Genomic DNA, 23,820 nt, shown 5'->3' on the forward strand with positions numbered 1-23,820 from the left:
AACAGAGATCACAAGTAGGCAGAGAGGCAGGCAGAGAGAGAGAGAGAGGAGGAAGCAGGCTCCCCACGGAGCAGAGAGCCCGATGTGGGGCTCGATCCCAGGACCCCGGGATCATGACCTGAGCCGAAGGCAGAGGCTTTAACCCACTGAGCCACCCAGGCGCCCCTATATACAATTTTTAAAGGGGGCTTGCTCCCTAAAGTTGTATAAACCCAAGCCCCACAAAATTTGGATCTGTTCCTACTCATGAAATAAGCAATTCCACAATAATACAATATAACAGCCTATGAGAACCACATACTCAGAACCAGAAGGGTTTTAAGTTGTTTTTACTTAATAAAAGAGATTCACTTAAAAATTATAAAATGGAGAACTCTTAAATGATAAATCATAAAGATCAGGTTCCAGATTTCCTATACAAAGCCCATTCAGAAACTGGCAAGATGGCTCACTCTTACTATCCTTTAAAGTTGCCTGGGAGGGAAGGGCTGTGGTTTAGATTATTTTAGAAACAGAAGCTCAGAATGCCTGGGTCTGCAACTCAATAAATTCTTTTAGTGGTTCCTCTTGTATGAAAACAGTAGAAGTGTATTTTGTAGAGGAGTGGAAGATGGTAAGAGAGGAGTACAGGTTTTTGTACAATAGATAATAAGGAAATCATGGGTAGGATCCTGAAGCCATCTTTCTGCAAGTCTTAGAGATTTGATGGCTTTTTAAAAAAATTTTATTTACTTGACAGGCAGAGATCACAAGTAGGCAGAGAGGCAGTTAGAGAGAGAAGAGGAAGCAGGCTCCCTGCTGAGAAGAGAGCCTGATTCCAGGCTCAATCCCAGGACCCTGAGACCATGACAGGCGCCAAAGGCAGAGGCTTTAACCCACTGAGCGACCCAGGTGCCCCGAGATTTGATGTTTCTAATGAAAATTCTTAACTAAATTTATAGTCAGCTTTGACCAGGAATCTAAATTGGACTTTGAAAAGCAATGCTTTCTCGCCCTACCGGTTCCGTTACTTTAATATCCTCGCCTCTAATGAGCAGATAAAAACCAAAAAAGAGCATAGAAAGTTGGGCCTCAATTTCCCATAAACCGTAATTGAAAATTTCACACAGTTTTATTAGCAAGAGGGAAATTAAATAGCATCTATAAATGTTTAATACAGAACTACCCAGCAGTTTTAGTAATAAACCAAATGAACATTTAACCAAGACTTACTGGATTACTTTTTGAAGTGTATTATGTGTCTCATGAGGTAACTAGAATCCCTCTTTGAAGTCTTAGATTGATGCAAATAATAAAGTAATAGGGCATGGAACTTAAAAAACGTCTTCCTTCAGGGCACCTGGGTGGCTCAGTCGGTTAAGCATGTGTCTTCCACTCAGGTCATGATCCCAAGGTCGTGGGACTAAGTCCCACGTGGGACTCCCTGCTCTTCCTTTCTCTCTTCCTCTTGCTGCCCTCCTACCACTCCACTTGTGCTCTCTCTAATAAATAAAATCTTTTATTTATTTATTTATTTTTAAGATTTTATTTATTTGAGAGACAGTGGAAGCTCTATGTTTACTTCACTCTCCAGATTTTCCTTGGTGGATGAAGGGGAATTTTCCTCCTCAAGGGAGATATGCTTTTGGTGATACATTACCAGATAATTATAGAAGGCCACGAAGTTAAATCCTTTTCTTTCATCTTGCACACGCAAAACCAAGGTTCAGATGATTAACTTGTTAAATGCCATTTTATGATTTTGTGATGAGAATGAGCGGTAATATCCCACAATAACAGAAAACATTTTTTTTAGTCCTACAATATAAAACATGACTATTTTGGTCCCAATCACTTTCTAAATTTACACTGACTGTATTCTTACATATTCTAGAGAAACACTTCTATTTTCTTATTGGAAAGTTATCAATATTCCAGAAACAAGTACACAAAAAGAACCTTAAATACCATTGAGCGTCTCCTGTTGTAATGATTCAAGCTCTCAGCTCTGCTGTCTTGAGCCACCGTGATCTTACCTAGAATTAACTGTATGGATAGCTAGTTCTCCTTACAGTAAAAATTCCTCAGGGGCGCCTGGGTGGCTCAGTGGGTTAAAGCCTCTGCCTTTGGCTTGGGTCATGATCTCAGGGTCCTGGGATTGAGCCCTGCAGGGGGGGGGGGGGGGTCTATGCTCAGCAGGGAGCCTGCTTCCTCCTCTCTGTCTCTCTGCCTACTTGTGATCCCTGTCAAATAAATACATAAAATCTTTTAAAAAGACAAAACAACAGGGGCGCCCGGGTGGCTCAGTGGGTTGGGCCGCTGCCTTCGGCTCGGGTCATGATCTCAGAGTCCTGGGATCGAGTCCCGCATCGGGCTCTCTGCTCAGCAGGGAAGCCTGCTTCCCTCTCTCTCTCTCTTCTGCCTGCCTCTCCATCTACTTGTGATTTCTCTCTGTCAAATAAATAAATAAAATCTTAAAAAAAAAAAAAAAAAAAAGACAAAACAACAACAACAAAAAAGAACAAAACTTCTTTGGAGATACCAGGCATGCTCCCATGATTCCTGTGAGCATTCTTTTCTTTTTTTCTTTAAAGATTTTATTTATTTGACAGAGAGAGACAGCAAGAGCAGGAACACAAGCAGGGGGAGTGAGAGAAGGAGAAGCAGGCTTCCCACTGAGCAGGAAACTCGATATAGGGCTCAATCCCAGGACCCTGAGATCATGACCTGAGCCGAAGGCAGCGGCTTAACCCACTGAGCCACCCAAGAGCCCCTAAGAAAACATTCTTAATTCCATTTAGGTTCATGTAAAGGTCTAACGCAGATGAACTTTCTTGAGAACAAAAATTTAAGCAACTTTCGAATAAAACAAATCGAGTTACTCACTAAAAAAAGCACATTGACTGTACACAACAGAATTTAAAGTGAATAACTTAGATTCAATAGTATTTCATTAGAGACCAACAAAACACAATATCTTATTACTTAAAATATTTTAATTTTTAAAAAGTATAACCCATATTAAAATTGAAATAATTTTATTGTACAGTATTTGACAATATAATTGAACAACCTGAAAAATAAACAAACTGCTTAAAACCATTTTAATTTACTTTCTAAGCTTAACAATGTACAAATTCTTTTGCCCTCCAGGAGGAAGCAAAAATCAACAGTGAAAGTGGAATATTTAAGTTAATTCAATGTAAGGTATTTGGACAAAGGGATTTTCTTTTTTAAAGTAAGCTCTACACCCAACGTGGGGCTTAAACTCACAACCCTGAGATCAAGTCACACTACTGACTGAGCCAGCCAAACACCCTTGGCCAAAGGGATTTTTTAAAACTAAGTTTTATCTGGCAATATTCTACAACTAGCAGTATGTTCACAGTTGATAGGAATTTAAAACAAAACAAATGCAATCTAATCAAATCCACAATTAAAAGAAGTTTCATTTTATTTTTTGTGAATGAAATAGCAGCCATGGTTTTATCTAATTTGCTAAAAGTATCACCTTCAAAAGAAATTACCTGCCCAATCTGCAAAACAAGAATAGTTATCTTCTGTTGAAAGACTGGAAGCTTTTCAAACTTAGTTCTCTCCCATCTGTGCCGTAACTTCCAAATAAGTCAATGGCTCCAGCTAATGTGTGGGCAGTCAAGTACCCTACACGATCATTTCTTCCATACAATCATCGAATAGCCACCTACAAGATTCTCTGAAATACTCTATAGTTTCAAAAAGCTGTTTAAAGTCTTGAGGGTACAGATCTGTTATTTTCATGTCTCCATGTTTCCCCATTTCCTTCAATATAGCCGTTGCATTAACTGGACTCAATAACCTGCAAACGAAACACAAAGTAAATCTGCTTAATTCCTTTTTATAATCGCAGTAAATATTGGTAGAGATGGTTTCTATGCCCCATTTAAAATGCTTAACTTAGGGGCGCATGGGTGGCTCAGTGGGTTAAAGCCTCTGCCTTCGGCTTACGTCATGATCCCAGAGAACCTGCTTCCTCCTCTCTCTCTGCCTGCTTCTCTGCCTACTTGTGATCTCTGTCAAATAAATAAATAAAAATCTTTAAAAAAAAAAGATAAAATGTAGAACTTATGGATATATAATTAATCTTATTTGTTTTAAGAGCTTGCAAATTATGTATAGCTTTTATTATCATTTCTAAAGTTTCACGGCTTACCTGTCACGAAAAAAGCTAATTTGGGCTTTAACATATTCTCAATTCTAAAACAACATTCTAGTCTAATATTGCCCTTCGAAAATATTCTGCCTACCTCTTTCATCTGTTAACTCTCTTTGCAAAAACAATTTAACTCCATTTAGGTCCATGGAATAGTTCAGTAAGTACAAACAGCAGAAACTGGAATCCAGCAGATTTCGAAGATGGAACAGTTCTTACCTCTTCATGTAATAATTACTGGTGAATAAATTATAAAGCAGAAAACTGCCTTATTTATTAGCCTGGCAAGAAACCATCAGTGAGCCTCTGACAATAACAACTGAACAAGTTTCATATGTTGGTGGAAACTATTTCCAATATCTTTTGATTTTGAATGGAATCCTGGTGACAGGTGTAAACATGCTTTTAATTCAGAGATCATCAAGGGAATTTTAAACAATTTTTCACCACATTTTACCTATTTACTGCTTAATTTCCTATAGTCTTTTTTTTTTTAAAGCTTTTATTTATTTATTTGACAGACGGAGAACACAAGCAGGCAGAGGCAGACAGAGAGAGAGGAGGAAGCAGGCTCCCTGCTGAGCAGAGAGCCCCATGCGGGACTCTATCCCATGTCCCCGAGGTCATGACCTGAGCCAAAGGCAGCGGCTTAACCCACTGAGCCACCCAGGCGCCCCTATCGTCTTTTTTTTTAAGGTAGGCTCCAGGTAGAGCTTGAACTCACAACCCCAAGATCAAGACCTGAGCTGAAATCGAGTCAGCTCAACTGACTGAGCCACCCAAGTGTCCCAATTTCCTATGTTCTTGATATTTTCATTTAAAATAGCCTATTTAAATGAAAATGAAAATATCAAGAATATAGGACTATATGGAAAACTGAATTTTATTTTTCTTAAAATATGCACCGGGGAAGGAAGTGTTGTGAAGAAACAGATGAGTGGAAACATGGTACCTGACTCTGTTACTTAAGATATATACAAGATCCAGAAGATAGACCTTTAACATGAAAGTATGATTCTTCTATTAAATTGCTTTTATACTTGCTTTTATTCTTTTTACTTACTGTAAATGGTCCATTAGTCTGAAATTGCGCTTCATAAAACACTGCTTTAACATGTGAAAAAATATATCATAGTTAACAGATGTTAAATTTTCTGTAAATAAATTCTCAAGAGGAGTCAGTTGAATTAAACACATGTTTTCTTCTACTTGTTTATCTGTTTGTGCTAATGGATTCTGGAAAGAGAAGAAAATAGTGTTAGTCATAAAATACTACCAGAGCAATAGGGGGTTCGCTTACTCATTCAAGCTAGTTGTTGGAAGGGACAATTACCATACACTCTGAGCACTCCTGTACACTCTTGCTGGGTGTGCCTAGAATGCAAGGCCCTAAGCACTGTTCACCTGGGCAGTTTCTCTGGGTTGTCTGCTGCAGGCCACCGTGAGGGGTGAGATAATGGCTCTATCCAGGACAAAGAGAAGCATGCTTCATGTTTGCTATAAAAGAAGTGGATTCTCCCAGCTCTGTGTTTCAGAGCTTCAATGCAAGCCCCAGCATGTACTGAGGAACATCATGTTACCCCATGGGAGGTGGGGGCAGTAAAGTCCTTTGTGTTATCCAGGAGTCTATCTGTGGGCAGTATCCATGGAAGAGTAACAGCTTATTACCTTTGAAGAAGGGTAAAATCAAATCCTAACCAGTACACTAACACGTATGGAATTTCTTCTATATTTGAGACACAACACCAGATCCTAAGGATAAAAAGGCATTACTGACTTATAATTTTCCCTTGGATATTTAAAAAACTATGGGGTTACGAACTATGGTTCATGGCCTGCCTGTTTTTGTATAGTTTGGATCTAAGAATGGTTTTTACCTTTGTAAATCATTGTTTAAAGAAAAAAAAAGAGGGCGCCTGGGTGGCTCAGTGGGTTAAGCCGCTGCCTTCGGCTCAGGTCATGATCTCAAGGTCCTGAGATCGAGTCCCACATCGGGCTCTCTGCTCAGCAGGGAGCCTGCTTCCCTCTCTCTCTCTCTCTCTCTCTCTCTGCCTGCCTCTCTGCCTAACTGTGATCTCTCTCTGTCAAATAAATAAATAAAATTTAAAAAAAAAAACAAACAACAACAAAAAAAAAAACAAAAGAAAAACAAAAAGCAAAAACAAAGAATAAGACAGAGGCTATTATGTGGGCTATAAAGCATAAAACATTTGCTGCTTGGCCTTTTACTGAGAAAATCAGCCAACCTGCTCTAGTATACCATATTTGGATTTCTTTAAAAAGCACATGCCTTAATGTAAGGTTAAGATGTCTTTTCCCTCAGAAATTACCCCTCAGAAAGCACAGAGGCCTTACGTTAAGTCCTTTGGAAATCTCATATATTAGCTAGTGATCCCTTATTTACTTCTCTAACATCATATACACACACATATGTATGTACGTACACTTTTTTTAGTATATATACTCTTTGTGGAAGACCTATTGCCTGAAAAGGAAACTCTCAATAATTTTCGTTTCTAGTTTTGGATGCTTACAGTTGAAGGAATTAGTTTAAAAAAAAAAATAAAAGGAAGATAATGAAATTCAAAAAATATTTAGTAATTCTTAATTAGAGAGGGAGATAACCTCACACCATAAAGTGTTATATGTTGCTGTTAATAAGAGTTTTTTTTTTTTTTTTTTTTTTAAAGATTTTATTTATTTATTTGAGAGAGAGAGACAGTGAGAGAGAGCATGAGCGAGGAGAAGGTCAGAGGGAGAAGCAGACTCCCCGTGGAGCTGGGAGTCCGATGCGGGACTCGATCCCGGGACTCCAGGATCATGACCTGAGCCGAAGGCAGTCGTCCAACCAACTGAGCCACCCAGGCGTCCTGTTAATAAGAGTTTTGAAGGTGACTTCCAAAAGCAAGCTGGCAGGGGGTACTTGGCAGGCTCAGTTGGTAGAGCATGCAATTCTTTGGGGTTGTGAGTGCAAGCCCCAGGTTGGGCAACCCCAGTTATTTAAAAATTAACTAATTAATTAAAAAAAAAAAGGGAAACTGGTGGATAGCTTTGTAGTTACAGGTAACAACTTGATAAATAGGGAAGAAACCCTGGCTTGGTGTTAAATGGATGGCTATCTGTAGCTTAGGAAAAAAGGTCCACTGATAAAAATATGGCTTCCAAAATGTGGAAAATCCCAAACAACTTGGATGGAAATAAGAATAACGTGCTCTGAAAACTGTTAAATGTCTCAAAGTGACTCTGCAGCAATTAAGAGCATGCTGGTATCAGAGACACAGGTGGAACATCTGAATCCAATTCTCTCAGGAAACATGGCGTCTGCTTATCTTCCTTTCACCCCTAAAGTCTGTATGTTTGGGCACCTGGGTGGCTCAGTGGGTTAAGCCTCTGCCTTCGGCTCAGGTCATGATCTCAGGGTCCTGGGATCGAGCCCCGTGTCGGGTTCTCTGCTTGGCAGGAAGCCTGCTTCCTCCTCTCTCTCTGCTTGCCTCTCTGCCTACTTGTGATCCTCTCTGTCAAATAAATAAATAAAACCTTTAAAAAAAAAAGAATTCTGTATGTTTAAGTTAGCCAAAAAAAGCTTTTTTAGTTTTTGCTCTCGTCAGTGAAAAAATGATAGTTTGTGATATATAGGAATTTTTACTTTGCGGACATTTGGATAAGTTCCTAATGGACTTAAGCCAAAATAAATTACTCTGATTCTATTTTGCGACGCTACAAAAATATGCTTATGGAGAGTGAAACAGAGCTAAAACCTCAGTGATCACAACAATGACCACTGAAAAGTCGGTTGATTTTAAATCGATCGCTTTCTTTTTTTTCTTTCAGTGGCAAGAATGAGAATAAAAACTGAAGTAAGTAGGCAAATGGGGCCTTTCAGACTGAAGTTAAACTTTGGATTGTTTTTTAAAATTCAGCTACTTCATTCCAATTTTGCTACAAGTCCCCCTGATATAAAGTACACAGAAGATCACTTTATAATATCATCACTTTGGTTCTATAAAAAGGGGAAAACACAAACAAAAGCCTCAACCTCTGGGTAAGAAATAAGACATACCGGTTTATGAACACAATCATTATAAACAATAATACGACACACCTCTGACTTTTAAAATTACTTCTTTAGTTTATCAAATTAGATGAACATTGTATTAGATGACTGTATTTTCCAAACTTGGGATGTATCCTCATTTTAAAAGATAGAGATGGAAGTCAAATTCTGTTTGTGCCTATTACTCTAGTATCTGCTGAATAATCAGCTGAAAATTACAATTCTCCTCCAAAATAATTTGAATTTATTAAAAGCAGTAAGGTAGGTTTTTTTTTTTTTTAAAGAATTTATTTATTTATTTATTTGACAGAGAGAAATCACAAGTAGGCAGAGAGGTAGGCAGAGAGAGGAGGGAAGCAGGCTTCACGCTGAGCAGAGAGCCCAACGTGGGGCTCGATCCCAGGACCCTGAGATCACAACCCGATCCGAAGGCAGAGTCCTCAACCCACTGAGCCACCCAGGCGCCCCAGTAAGGTAGGTTTGAAAGAACATTTCCAAATATTGTTAAAGTAAATATTTAAATAAATACAGAATACCAGACAATCTAAAAAAAAAAAAAACAAAACAAAACAGGATGTTCCATTTAGAGGGAAAAGAAAAGGGTATTCATTCTTACCTTATTCTTCACCTTTTTCTGTCCCGCACTGTGGCGGTATACGCCAAACGAGGACCAAGGCTCCTTGAGGGAAGGTAAACAAAACCAAAAACATTTTAGTTCTCTTCAAAGTGCCCTGAATTATTACTGCCTCTAAACAACAGAATGAATTAAATTCAAGTCACCATTCTAACTGGACTTAAGAAAAACAACATGGGATAGTTAAATCATAAACTTTCCTCTTCTTTCTCTTTTTCTCTGACAGAGGGAGATCACAAGTAGGCAGAGAAGCAGGCAGAGGGGGTGGGGCAAGGAGGCTCTCTGCGGAGTAGAGATCCCAATGTGGGGCTCAATCCCAGGACCCTGAGATTACGATCTGAGCGGATGGCAGAGGCACAACCCACTTAGCCACCCAGATGTCACTTCCTCTTTTTTTTAAGATAAGTAGAGGAGAATCAAAGGGCTATCCTGACATTGCTGATCTCTTACTTACTTAGAGAGTATCATCCTTAATATAATTACACAAATAGACCCTTAAGTTGGCTTAACAGCTAAGATTTCCATATTTTCATAATCAGATTAGGGGCCATCAAATCAACACTGACATTAATGAATGGCAAAAGTCAACACTGGGCCTTTGAAAATAAATACTACAGAACAAAAAAAGAGAAGACTCTCCAGAAAGCTAAAGTCCTCAGGAGTCCTTTATGAAGAAACTAGCCGATAAGGAGAGGAGAGAGGCCCAGATAAAAAGCAACAGAATGAGAGATCACTGAGGTAATAAAAGATGAGGGACACCAAGCATGGCAGTACCAACGTTACATCGTACAAATGCAGGGTCAGTGTTGTGAACACAAATGTGAAAAGATCTGGGAATACAGGAAAAACAGTATAGGCATAACACATACTAAGGACAAGGAACAGAGACTCAATCTAAGAACCTCATGCATTGGAGGAAAAAATAGAATTGGAACAAAAACTAAGATTAAATGAGTAACATTATAATGACTAAGTATGCACACTGAGGGGCTTAACTGGCTTCTGGACAACAACACTGAAGGGACTACATGGAGATACACATGATGAATTAATTAATTAGTTGATTAATTAATTTTTAAAATATTTTATTTATTTATTTGACAGCGACACAGCGAGAGAGGGAACACAAGCAGGGGGAGTGGGAGAGGGAGAAGCAGACTTTCTCCTGAGATGAGAGCCCGATACAGTGCTCAATCCCAGGACTCTGGGATCATGACCTGAGCCAAAGGCAGACGCTTAATGACTGAGCTACCCGGGTGCCCCTATAATGAGGTTCGTAACTGGCCACTGAAAACTTAGGAAAAATGTCTAGTGATAAGAGGAAAAAAACCCTTGTATTAGCTATTAAGTGAAGAAAAATAAGATACAAAATAATATAATCTTTACTATTTAAAGAAAACAAAACAAAACAAAACAAAACACAGGAAAAATAAAAGGCTACAAATAGGCCACAAATGTCAATAGTGACGTCTGGGTGGTGGAATTGTAGTGATGAGTCTTTAAAATTCTTTTCTTCTTTCCCTCTCTCTTTCTTTCTTGTCTTAAATTTTTATAATGAGCATATATTAATTTTATAATCAGAGAAAAATATAAACATTTGTGACAAAAACATAAGCACCAAGTTACCTTACTCTATTATCTTCAACAGCTGGGGAAAATAATAAAATTAATTTTTCATTTTTCTCCATTTCCTGGTCACAAAAATATAGCTTCTTTAAAAAACAATTAAGTTCAGGGGCTGGGGGGTTGGGGTAACTGGGTGATGGTCATTAAGGAAGACACGTGATGTAATGAGCACTGGGTGTTTTATATAACTGAAGAATCACTGAACTCTACCTCTGAAACTGGTAATACATTCTAAGTTTATTAACTGAATTTAAATAAAATAAAATTTAAAAAATAAATAATAAAAGATAAAAATCAAGTTCTCTTTTGCAATTCAGAAGGATTTTACTCACCACATGCAGAAGCTTAATATTACAAGCTACTTGCCAGAGCACACTTAATGCTTGATACAAGTGTGGATTTTGGGGATTTGCCACCAGTTTCTAGTAAAAGGAAAATAGAAGTTACATGTTTACATAACCATAAGCAATCAAAACATAATTCTGAATCTTAAAAGTCATATCTTTTTTTTTTTTTTTTTTAAAGATTTTATTTATTTATCTGACAGAAAGAGACCACAAGTAGGCAGAGAGGCAGGCAGAGAGAGAGAGGAGGAAGCAGGCTCCCTGCTGAGCAGAGAGCCCGATGCGGGACTCGATCCCAGGACCCTGAGATCATGACCTGAGCCGAAGGCAGCGGCGTAACCCACTGAGCCACCCAGGCGCCCCTTAAAAGTCATATCTTAATAGTATTTAGAAATTAAAGAAAATTTGAATTGAAAATCTTAACCGTAACCATTTCAAAGAAGAGAAAATCTTTTTAAACTTCCATACGGAAATATATCATCATGTACACTTAAAATATAATGTATGTGAGACTGATTTCCTTTAGCCAAACCCCCCAGGGCAAAATCTTATTAAAGAAAAAAAATGAAACAAAAATGTACAATGACTCTGGAGAAGGACAAGTGTGGGTCAGAAGTATGTATCAAGTGGGCTAGTAAATTTTGAGTCAAGAATTATTCAGGCTGACACCTGAAGGACGAGCAGTTTCCACTGTGAATGAGTTTCCACAGTGAATGAAAACAGGACAGGACAGTAAAAATGACACATGAAAAGGTCCATGGTAAAGACAGCACTAAAACATTTCCCCAGTAGCAAGATATTCTCTTCTTGCAATCTTTTTTTTTTTTTAATATTTTATTTATTTATTTGGCAGAGAGAGAGCATGCACAAGCAGTGGGAGTGGCAGGCAGAGGGAGAGGGAGAAGCAGGCTCCCCACCGAGCAGGGAGCCCTATTTGGGGCTCGATCCCAGAGCTGAAAGCAGATACTTAACTGCCTGAGCCACCTAGGCACCTCTTCTCGCAATCCTTCATGTATGTAATGTATGTACAGCCTCAAGGTTCTGAGTCCCCTGATGCTTTCCACGGACAGTCACTATTTCTTTACTGAGTCTTGGTGAGTAAATCACCTCCACTACCCTAACCCATAACTCCTACATACACAGGAGCATCTCATGTTACCACGGATTAGAAGATTGATAAATGTGAAGCATTCTGAGCAGAAAAGAAACATTACTCTCAAGACATTTTATAAAGAACTTCAGAAGGCTCTTTAATTTCAGAGAGTAGAGTCTAAAAAACTCTAAATATCCCTGTTAAAATACATGAAATCAGCAAAGTTGAAGGATATAAAAATCACACAAAAGTCAATCATATTTCTATACACTAACAATGAATAATCTAAAAAGTAAAATTGAGGAAACAACTCCATTAATAACAACATCCAAAAGAGTAAAATACTTAGCAATCAATTAAAACAAGGAGGAGAAAGACTTGTACACTGAAAACTACAAAACACCAAAGAAAAATATTAAACACAAATGGAAAACAACCTGTGTTCAGATTGGAAGACTGACCAATGTTTAAGTGTCAGTACTACCCAAAGTGATCGACAGAGTCAATGCAATCCATATCAAAATTCCAACAATGTTTTTTTCCACAGAAATAGGAAAATCCATCCTAAAATTCATATGGAATCTCAAGAGACACTGAATAGCCTAATGCAATGAAATAGAACACCCAGAAACAGACCCTCATGTGTATGACTAATGATGTTTTGACAAGGGTACCAAGGCCATTTGATGGGGGACAGTCTTTCCAACGAAAGATGCTGGGAAAACTGGATACCCATATGCAAAAGAATGAAGTTGGACCCCTACCCAACACCATTAAAAAAAAATAATTCAAGATGGATCAAAGACCAGAATATAAAAGCTGAAATTATAAAACTCTTAGAAGGAAACGTAAGAAAAAAAGGCTTCATGACATTGGATTTGACAGTGACTTCTTAGCTATGACACCAAAAGCACAGGCAACAAAAAGAAAAAATAGACAAACTGGACTTCATCAAAATTAAAAACTTTGGGACTCAAAGGACACAACAGTGTGAAACAGCAACTCATAAACAGGGAAAAAATATATGCAAATCACATATCTGAGCATGGGTTAATACTGAGAATATAGAAATAACTTCTTTTTTATTTCTTTATTTTTTTTTAAAGATTTTATTTATTTATTTGACAGACAGAGATCACAAGCAGGCAGAGAGATAGGCAGAGAGAGAGGAGGAAGCAGGCTCCCTGCTGAGCAGAGAGCCCGATATGGGACTCGATCCCAAGACCCTGAGATCATGACCTGAGCCGAAGGCAGCAGCTTAACCCACTGAGCCACCCAGGCGCCCCTAGAAATAACTTCTTAAACTCAACAGAAAAAACAAAAAAAAACAATACAAAGAAAAGGGCAAAGGACTTTCACAGACATTCCTCCAAAGATGATATACAGTCTATAAGCACATGAAAAGATGTTCCACATCACCAGTCAAATCAAAGCACTACAACAGGTATTAAAAACAAAACAAAACAAAACAAAACAGGAAACAAGTGTTGGGGATAGCATGGGAAATTGAAACTCTCGTGCATTCCTGGTAGGAATATAAAATGGTACAGACAATATGGAAAACAGTAGGGTGGGTCCTTAGAAAATTACAAAATTAAAAAAAAAATTAAAAATAGTACTGGAGGGCGCCTGGGTGGCTCAGTGGATTAAGCCGCTGCCTTCGGCTCAGGTCATGATCTCAGGGTCCTGGGATCGAGTCCTGCATCGGGCTCTCTGCTCAGCAGGGAGCCTGCTTCCTCCTCTCTCTCTCTGCCTACTTGTAATCTCTCTCTATCAAATAAATAAATAAAATCTTAAAAAAAAAATAGTACTGGAGTGATTGGTTGGCTTAGTAGATTAAACAAACATCTGCCTTTGGCTCAGGTCATAATCTAGGGGTCCTGGAATCAAGCCCCCAGGTTGGACTCAGCAGGAGTCTGCTTCTCTCTCTCACACTCTGTGTTCTCTCTCTCTCCACCAAAAAAAACAAAAACAAAAACAAAAAAAACAGAAAAAAACAAACCAAATCCAAACGAAAAACAAAAAAAAAATTTAAAAAAAAATGTATATATTTTTTAAAGATTTTATTTATTTATTTGACAGAGACCACATGAGCCGAAGGCAGCGGCCCAACCCACTGAGCCACCCAGGTGCCCCTAAAAAAAAAAATCTTAAGAAGATTCTCTCTTTCCCCCTGTTTGCATGGTTTCTCACCGCCCCCCCCATCAATTTAAAAAAAAATCTTAAAGAAAAAAAAAGTATTGCCATAAGATCCGGTAATTCCACTTCTGGGTATACACTCAAAAGTACTGAAAGCCGGGATGGGAAGAGGTATTTGTTTTTGTTTTTGTTTTTGTTTTTTTTAAAGATTTTATTTATTTATTTGACAGAGAGAGATCACAAGTAGATAGACAGGCAGGAGAGAGAGAGGAGGAAGCAGGCTCCCTGCTGAGCAGAAAGCCCGATGTGGGACTCGATCCCAGGACCCTGAGATCATGACCTGAGCCGAAGGCAGCAGCTTAACCCACTGAGCCACCCAGGCTCCCCTGGGAAGAGGTATTTGTACACCAAAGCTCATGGCAGCATCATTCACCACAACAATAAAGTAGAAGCAACTCAAATGTCCATTGACAGATGAATGGATAAAGAAAAGATGGTGGGTGTATGTATCTATGTGTATATGTTTGTGTGTAACAAATAAATAAATGTACACAAACACACACACACATGCACGTATGCAATGGTGTATTTTTCAGCCTTAAAAAGAAAATGAAATTCTGACACATGCTTTGACCTGGATGAACCATAAAGGCTTTATGCTAAATGAAGTCAGTCAGACACTAACTACAATACTCTATGATTCCACCTATGCTGAAGTACTTAGAATAGTCAAAGTCATTGAGACAGAAAGTAGGACAACGTTTACCAGAGGTTCAGGGTGAGGAGTAATGCTTAATTCAGTATGGGATGGTAAAAATGTGCTGAGGAGATAGATGGTGGTACACTTTATGACAATGTGAACTTAATGCCATGGAACTGTACATTTAAAAATGGTTAAAACAGTAAATATGTCATGTGTATTTAACCACAAAAAACCTCGAATCTAAAAAATGCTCTACAAAATTTAAAATCCATCTTAATACTCTCAAATGCCATGAGCTCAAATTAAAGTCATTCAGATTAACACCACTCAGAGACAGATCACAAAACTCTTCCAAAACAAGTACATCAAGTACTCGTAATAACATACCTCATATTCTTTTTCAGTAATAAACATATTTAGTTCTACTCGTCCATAACTAAATATAGAAGTAGAAGAATACAGGTCATATAAAAGTTTCCAAAGTATCTTTTTCTCATTTTTTGATGGGAAGATTCCAACTACTCTTAATGGGGTATCTGTTAGGAATACAAGCAAAAATATTCGAGTAAATTGTTAAAATTTTTCCTAAGATCGTATTTTATTGAGTCAGACTAACTCTACAAGCTATATAAAATCAACTAAAATGACGCCTCGGCATCTTCCATGGCCATCCATGGAACTGCTCGGATTCAGTCTATGTGAGGCGAAAACCACAGTCACCTGAGAGCACCTGTCCACACACTCTACCACCCAGGCAGGACGCATTACCTTTTGACCAAGGAACTGCTTCTATTCCCAAATGCCGAAAAAGCGTTTCTGAAATCATAATGGGAGGTTTTACTATTCCAAAATTTCTAGGGTCCATTTTAAAGAAGTCACAGTAGACCACTTCTAGTTTTCCATTCATCTCTTTCTGCAGGGACTGAAGAGAGACAGAGATAACAGGTTTAAAACTGTCAGTGTTAGGGAGACTTTGTACCCACCCAAAGATCTACTTCAAAAACTTTATCCTAAAACTTAAGAGTTAAGAGAACTTAATTAATGCCTGAAAAGCAATCAAAGTACAATATTACTGAGAAAAAGCCCCCAAGCCAAAAAACCTTCAACAAATTCTCACTTATCCTATCACTTTCTCTACTTTTTCTCAGTGGCTTCAGCTACTCAGAAAGCGTCCTCACACTAATCTGGTTGCTTAGTGGCAGCCGCCTGGAGTATCAGCGGAGACTGCGAGACCACACCTGGGCCCAGGCAGAGAGCCGCAACATCTGCTGGCTGTGGCCAGATGCTTCGGAGTAGAGGGGAAAAAAAATTATAAAAAAAATTTTTTTTTTAAAGATTTTCTTTATTTATTTGACAGAGATCACAATCAGGCAGAGAGGCAGGCAGAGAGAGGAGGAAGCAGGCTCCCCGCCGAGCAGAGTCCGATATAGAGCTTGATCTCAGGACCCTGGTATCATGACCTGAGCAGAAGGCAGAGGCTTTGATTCACCGAGCCACCCAGGTGCCCTCAAAACGATAAAAATATTAAAGTGAAATGCTAACAGTCCTGTTTTTACTAGAAGAGTTTATTATTATTATTTTTTAATATTTTATTTATTTATTCGACAGAGAGATCACAAGTAGGCAGAGAGGCAGGCAGAGAGAGAGGAAGAGAAGCAGGCCCCCTGCCGAGCAGAGAGCCTGATGCGGGGCTTGATCCCAAGACCCTGGGATCATGACCTGAGCTGAAGGCAGAGGCTTTAACCCACTGAGCCACCCAGGCGCCCCTAGAAGAGTTTAATTAGTCCTTTACCAGATGAACCTGGCTATACTCATCTTGTAGGTCACTTTCCCTTTTCCCCTTTATTTTTCATTTATGTTTTCTAAAGACAGAAGCAAATACGGAAGGAAAGCTCCTTGTCTGCCATAAAAGAGGTCCGATATACCTCCATCTTTTCACTGCCCTGATGTGCTCATTCTGTTGTAGCACTGGACATCTTAGTAATGAGAGCAAGGGTTAGCGACAAGACTCCATAAACATAATTTGAAGTCACAATAAACAAACAAACAAACAAACAAACAAACAGAAGAGGTCAATGGGACTTAAAATGCATTCTGAGATTCTCATGCACAGAAAATTCTATTAGTATATATCGAGGTTTCAAGAATTTGCAACTTAGGGTGCCTGGGTGGCTCAGTTGGTTAAGCGACTGCTTTCGGCTCAGGTCGTGGTCCTGGAGTCCCGGGATCGAGTCCCACATTGGGCTCCCAGCTCCACAGGGAGTCTGCTTCTCTGACCTTCTCCTTGCTCATACTCTCTCTCACTGTCTCTCTCTCAAATAAAAAAAAAAAAGAATTTGCAACTTAAAGTTATGAAATAAAAAACCCAATTTTTATTTATTTTATTTTTATTTTTTATTTATTTATTTTTTTAAAGAATTTATTTATTTGACAGTAGATGGAGAGGCAGGGAGAGAGAGAGAAAGAGAGAGAGAGAGAGGGGGAAGCAGGCTCCCTGCTGAGCAGAGAGCCCGATGCGGGACTCGATCCCAGGACCCTGAGATCATGACCTGAGCTGAAGGCAGCGGCTTAACCTACTGAGCCACCCAGGCGCCCCCAATTTTTATTTTTAATGTCTATTTTTTAAAAAGATTTTATGTATTTATTTGAAAGAGAGTGCATGCTCATGAGTGGGGGTGGGGGTAGGGGCAGAGGGAGAGGGAGAAACAGACTCCCCGCTGAGTAGGGAGCCCAAAGCTGGGCTCTATCTCAGGACTCCCAGAATCACGACCTGAGAAGCAGGCAGAGGCTTCACCAACAGCCACCCAGGTGCTCCAAAAACCTAATTTTCCTTAAGTGTTTGATTTCAACCTATAAATCTTATTTTATTTCTAAATCTAGTAAATTCTAATCATTTTTATGGAGAGCCTTGAGAAAGACTAGGGAAGGAACAGACTTGGGTAGAAATCAGGTACTTTTGGTCCTGTGAAGTTTGAGATTCTTCTTACATGAACCAGAGAATAGGAAGTGGGGATGCCAGGTGGGAAGCTGTAGACCTGAACAGGAAGATTAGTGGAGTAGTCCAGGGTAAAGTTATAAATTGGTAAAAATTTTGCTTGTTGGAGGTTATTAAAGCCAGGGGTACAGATGAGATCCCCTAAAGAGAAGCACAGAAGATGAGGCCTGAGGATAGAGTAACTCCAGAGTCTCACGAAAAGCTGGGAATAAGCCAAAAATGTACAGAAGAGAACCAGAGTGTGGTGTTATGATAGCTACAGAAAAAGAACACTCACTTGATGCTTATCTTGAAATTCTTACAAATTGTTCTGTTTGGATAGCAACAGAATAACCTCAGAAGAGTCCTATTTTAATCTTTGTAACTAAGAAAAGCTAATGAATTTTGGCTTGATAGAAATGTAAAAGGAATGTATACATTCAGACTTTGTCCCACTCCTATTCTGAAAGTATTTTTTATTTTTGCACCCGTTATGTACCATGCAATAATGGGAAAAGTGATATAACAGCCAGAACTCCAGAATAATTTAGTTCTATAATAATAGTGAAATCACATTTAAAAACCCAACTGCATTTAGGATTCAAACCCAGGAAGCACAGGGCAACAGGGTGGCTCAGATGGTTGGGCGTCTGCCTTTGCTCAGGTCATGATCTCAGGGTCCTGGGATCAAGTCCCACATTGGGCTCCCTGCTAAGAGGGGTGTCTGCTTCTCCCTCTCCCTCTGCTCCCCCTGCTTGTGCTCTCTCACTCTCTCTGTCAAATAAATAAATAAAAACAAAATTAAAAAAACAAAAACAAACAAACCAGGAAGCACAGTTCATCTTATTTAAATTGCAGCAAGAGGGGCACCTGGGTGGCACAGTTGATCAAGCATGCTCTTGATTAGGGCTCAAGTCATGATCTCTGGGTCATGAGATCGAGCCCCACATTGGGCTCCATGCACAGCCAGGAGTCTGCTTGTGATTCTCTCTCCCTTGTCCTCTGCCCCTCCCCCACCACCCCCACTCCCTCTAAAATAAATAAAATGTTTAAAATGAAAACAAATTGCAACAAGATCCTTTACCAGTGGGCATTAATGTCTCTATTTTATATATGAGAAAAACCAAGGTCAAACAGATTAAATTACTTAATTGCCCAAGGGTCCTGAAGGTAGCCGTGATGGCTAAGGCTGACATTCAGCCTGACTTGAAAAGACTGAGTTCTATCTCTGCTGAAATACCACACCATTTGCCACAAAAGCTGAGGGCTCTTCAACTGAACATGCACAGCTCTTTCTGCAACAGTAGTTCTCATTTCCAAAAAGGAATATATCATGATTTATTATTACAGAACACAATTTGAAAACTTATCTCTAGCACATCCAGATAGGAAAACTGCTCCTGCTTTAAACACTGTTCATGTGGAGCCCTACGAATTTTATTAGAGAGGGTGGGGGTTCTAATGTTAAACAAAAATTCTGAGTTGAGCATCATCCTTGAAAATTTTTTCAGTTTTTAGGAGCAAAATTCTGGGTGGCTAGAAGCATTGTAGTCTGAGAGCACCGCTTTAAAGCTGTGATTTACAGCCATAAGACTTATATTTATTTCATTTTTTAAAAGATTTATTTCAGAGAGAGACATCACATGCACCCACACATACAAGCAGGGGGAGGGGCAAATGGAGGAGAATCTTCAAGCTGACTCCCCACTGAGCGAGCAGTCCTACTCAGGGCTTGATATTACAACCCAGAGATCACGACCAAAGCCAAAACCAAGAGTTGGACACTTAACTGACTGAGCCACCCAGGCTCCCAACAAAACGTCTACTTAAATGGTTATTTCTCTTTTATTCTGGCAAATAGATGAATTCACATTAAACCTTATCTGAATGGCTTTTCCCTGTCATAATGATGGTTAATAAGAGTGGATACCTCCTGAGGGCTGAACTTAAGTTAGTGCTGAGGGGAGAGGATGGGGAGATAGAAAGAAGCTGAAAGCTGGAACTGGAACAGTCTTAGTTCTAACCAAAGACTGGATCTGATCAGAGACTGATCTGGTGTTTACTCTGCAGTTTCTGAAACATTTATGACGAATATTCCTGTATTTGTTATAGGAAACTATGCGTGTCATGAACTTTCTAGCCCCAATGATTCCATTCTTCATGGAATCATGGATTTCAAATTAACATGAATCTTGATCTTCCAAGAAAGCCAACTACTGTGTTACTGGTAAGAAACTAAATAGACATTTTTAAAAAAGATTTTATTATTTATTTGATAGAGAGAAAGACAGTGAGAGCAGGAACACAAGCAGGGGGAGTGGAAGAGGAAGAAGCAAGGTTCCAGCTGAGCAGGGAGACCGATGTGGGGCTTGATCCCAGGACCCTGGGATCATGACCTGAGCTGAAGGCAGACGCTCAAGGACTGAGCCACCCAGGAGCCCGTAAATAGACAGTTTAATGCTTTTTAATTGTTTTGTGAACATGCAGATTAATCTTCAAACACAGGCCTTGGGGCACTTGGATGGCTTAGTCAGTTGAGTGTCCAACTGTCTGATTTCGGCTCAGGTCATGATCTCAGATTCTTGAGATCGAGCCCTGGCTCAGGCTCTAAGCTGGGCATGGAACCTGGTAAAGATCTCTCTCTCTCTTGCCCCTCAAAAACAAAACTAATCCTTTTTTAAAAAGATCAAAATAGGGGCACCTGGGTGGCTCAGTGGGTTAAAGCCTCTGCCTTCGGCTCAGGCCATGATCCCAAGGTCCTGGGATCAAGTACCGGCATCAGGCTCTCCGCTCAGCAGGGAGCCTGCTCTCCATCCCCTGCCTACTTGTGATCTGTCAAATAAATAAAATCGTAATAAATAGATAAATAAAAAGATAAAAATAAAAACTATTTTGTTTCTAATTCCCAAGGTGAAATTGAAATTGCAGATGGCTGTGGTGACTAAATCACACTTCATGATCTTTCTTCAATTTTGTGTTCTTTTCTCTTCATGTTTTTTTGGGATCCCAGCAGATTCAGCATCAATTAAGTAATCTGGCTAAACCCCTAAATTTCTGGGGCACCTGATTGGCTCACTTGGTTAAGCACCTGCCTTAGGGGCGCCTGGGTGGCTCAGTGGGTTAAGCCTCTGCCTTCGGCTCAGGTCATGATCTCAGGGTCCTGGGATCGAGCCCAGCATCTGGCTCTCTGCTCAGCAGGGAGACTGCTTCCCCCTCCCCCTCTGCCTGCCTCTCTGCCTGCTTGTGATCTCTCTCTCTGTCAAATAAATAAAATCTTAAAAAAAAAAAAAAAAAAAAGCACCTGCCTTAGGCTCAGGCCATCATCTCAGGATCCTGGCATCCAGTCCCACATTGGGCTCCCTGCTCCGCTCACTTTCTCTCTCTCCCCCTGCTTGTGCTCTCTCTCTCTCAAATGAATAAATACATTTTAAAAAAAGATTTTATTTATTTATTTGACAGACAGAGATCACAAGCAGGCAGAGAGGCAGGCAGAGAGAGAGGAGGAAGCAGGCTCCCTGCCGAGCAGAGAGCCCGACGCGGGGCTTGATCCCAGGACCCTGAGATCATGACCCGAGCCGAAGGCAGCGGCTTAACCCACTGAGCCACCCAGGCGCCCCAATAAATAAAATCTTAAAAAAAAAAAAATCCTTAGTTCTTTTCAAATCTGTCAGTTGTAGGATAACAACCATCTAACACGCATCGTTTTATTTAAAAAATAAACAACTGGATTTGGTGGACATTTTTATAATTTTTTGTTGTCACCCTGCACTTTTTTAGAAGATTTATTTATTTGACAGAGATTGAGAGAGCACAAGCAAGGAGAGCGGCAGGCAGAGGGACTCCCCTCCGAGCAGGGAGCTCAATGCGGGGTTTGATCCCAGGACCCTGGGATCATGACCCGAGCGAAGGCAGATGCTTAACTCATTGAGCCACCCAGGCGCCCCTTGTCCTGCACTTTTAAATACCATTATATGTGGTTTCAGGAATTTGGCACGATAAGTACAAATTTCCTAAACTGAATCTAGAGACTCAGGAGGGAGAGGAAAGAGAAGGGAAGAGGCTGGCGGTGAGACAAGGTATTTCTGCTTCACTGTTAATGTGAACCTGTCTGCCATATAAGCAGGAGAATTCACTGAAAAACCCATTTGGATAATGCTTTCCCCACATGCTACTGTATTTGACCATACCAAACCTTTCTTGCCTCTGAAACCCTAAATCCAGAGTTAACATAGTCCTGTTAACCTAGATTCTAAGTTCACAGAAAGCAGAGGCACAGGATACCCTACCAGAGATAAGGAAACAAGCCTAGAGATGTCAAGTTACACACTGTTCAAAGTCCCCCAACTAGTCTGCAGCAAAGACAGAATCAGAGAACAAGTCTCAGAACTCCAGTATTTCAGTCATTCAACAAGCACTGATAGCTCTATGATACTAATTATGCTATGTTCTAGTCATGAGGGATAAAATATATTTACAGCAAGGCCCCCCAAAGTGATTCTATAAAAATAAATTGGGTGTTTAATTTTCCCTTCCCTAAATACTCAAAGATAGCTAGCTGAACAATAAATTAGTTTAGAAACTAAAAGTATACCTCCAAATGTGGAAGAAAAGTTCTGTTACTTTCAAGGGCAATCACCTTGGCCTTGCTTTCAAGCAATGCTTGAGTCAGGATTCCAGGACCTAGTGTTATTAACAGAAGGAAAAAGTTTATTTGCAAAAGAAACAACTTTTCTCAATATCGACTAGAGTCGATGTTTCACACATATTACTTAATTCTGATCCTCACAACATTCCCAAAGAAGATACTACACTCCTCATTTACACACAGGAAACCTGGGGATTACGTAAAAATCATTGGACTCTACCATCACAACTGATAAATGATGCTGCTTGGCTTTGAATCTATTCTGTCAAAGCCAAAGCCTCTTAATCACAATGTTTTACTGTCCCAGGAAAAACAAACAAAGTTGCCTTTAGCATACCACTTATTCATGGACTCTAACCAGGAAAAGATACTGTCAAACCTAAACAGAACTGACTCAGGACAAGCCGTGCTCCTTTAAAAAAAAAAAAAAAAAAAAAAAGAAGAAGTACTTTTTGCAGGGGTGTCGGGCTGGCTCAGTTGGTGGAGCACGCGACTCTGGATCTCCTGGTCATAAGTTCGAGCCCCACGTTGGATATAAAGATTACGTAAGAGCGACTCTGGATCTCCTGGTCATAAGTTCGAGCCCCACGTTGGATATAAAGATTACGTAAGAAATAAAACAAAATCTTTACCAAAAAAAAAAAAAAAAAAGCACCTTTCAGAAAGTCTATACATCTTACGTTCTAGGCCTCCTGCTAGGATCTCTAGGAGGAGTATGTGAAAGGCAGAAGTTCTTTGGGGAAGGACTTGCAAGTATTTTGAGGAGACAGTAAAATCTAGGAGCACGTTTTATCAAATGCTGCGTGAAGTGCAAACTGCTGCGGAAATATTTCCTGGTGTCACGACCGGGACCGACCATCCCAGCTGCTCCAAGGGGGCATGTCTTAAACGGGCCCCCACGGGCGGTCGACGGAAGGTGGCACGAGCGATGAACTCCGAGCAAAGGTGGTCCCCGGCAGACTCACCTGGATTGCACTCCAGGAAGAGCTGGTCAGGGCTTTTCGCCTCTTCCTTCAGGATCCGCACCAAGGTCGTGGCCAGGTTCGGATTGGTTATGTAACTCTTGCGCTCTGAGCGGTACTTGGGCAACCACAAGTTTGAGTCTTTGAAGCCCTGACCGGGCACCGGCTTCGGCTGGAGGTCAGCCAAGCCCCGGCGGTGCCCCGCGGGGACGCCCCTCCACCTCGTCGCTCCAGACCCCAAGGCGCAAAAGCGACCAGCACCGGCCAAGGCTGAGAGCGCCAGCCGCCGGGGGAGCCCTGCCACCGGGACCGACATCTTCAGCCTCTACGGTCTGTCCCAACGTCCCCGGAGCGCGTCACACCGCCAGCCGGCTCCGTACAGAGCACTCCACGTGTAACATCTCCCCAAAACCAGACTAGGCCCGGCGCTACAAGACACTACGCACTGCGCATGCGAACGGGCCCTTCTTCTTGC

At 40.2% G+C, this 23,820-nt stretch overlaps 1 protein-coding gene across 1 annotated transcript; it reads right to left on the reverse strand.

The window, feature by feature from the left end:
- Positions 1-3,000: 3,000 nt before the first annotated feature.
- On the reverse strand, positions 3,001-23,811 carry TFB2M (transcription factor B2, mitochondrial). The gene is made up of 8 exons (XM_059412571.1): positions 23,349-23,811; positions 22,330-22,418; positions 15,533-15,686; positions 15,152-15,300; positions 10,818-10,907; positions 8,842-8,904; positions 5,235-5,407; positions 3,001-3,817 (listed from the first exon to the last, which is right to left on the reverse strand). The coding sequence occupies exons 1-8, from the start codon at positions 23,659-23,661 to the stop codon at positions 3,643-3,645; spliced, it is 1,206 nt and encodes a 401-aa protein (XP_059268554.1). The 5' UTR covers positions 23,662-23,811; the 3' UTR covers positions 3,001-3,642.
- Between the last annotated feature and the right edge of the window lie 9 nt (positions 23,812-23,820).

The sequence above is a fragment of the Mustela nigripes genome, chromosome 10, assembly GCF_022355385.1.
Source record: "Mustela nigripes isolate SB6536 chromosome 10, MUSNIG.SB6536, whole genome shotgun sequence".
Lineage (NCBI taxonomy): Eukaryota > Metazoa > Chordata > Mammalia > Carnivora > Mustelidae > Mustela > Mustela nigripes.

Bases quoted from the DNA above. Each gene is read 5' to 3' on its own strand.
- TFB2M (XM_059412571.1), bottom strand. From the start codon at position 23,661: ATGTCGGTCCCGGTGGCAGGGCTCCCCCGGCGGCTGGCGCTCTCAGCC. The intron at 15,301-15,532 runs GTAATGCGTCCT...TATTCCTAACAG, and splicing joins AGCAGTTCCTTGGTCAAAAG to ATACCCCATTAAGAGTAGTT. The intron at 5,408-8,841 runs GTAAGAATGAAT...TTCTCTTTCCAG, and splicing joins AGAAAAAGGTGAAGAATAAG to AATCCATTAGCACAAACAGA.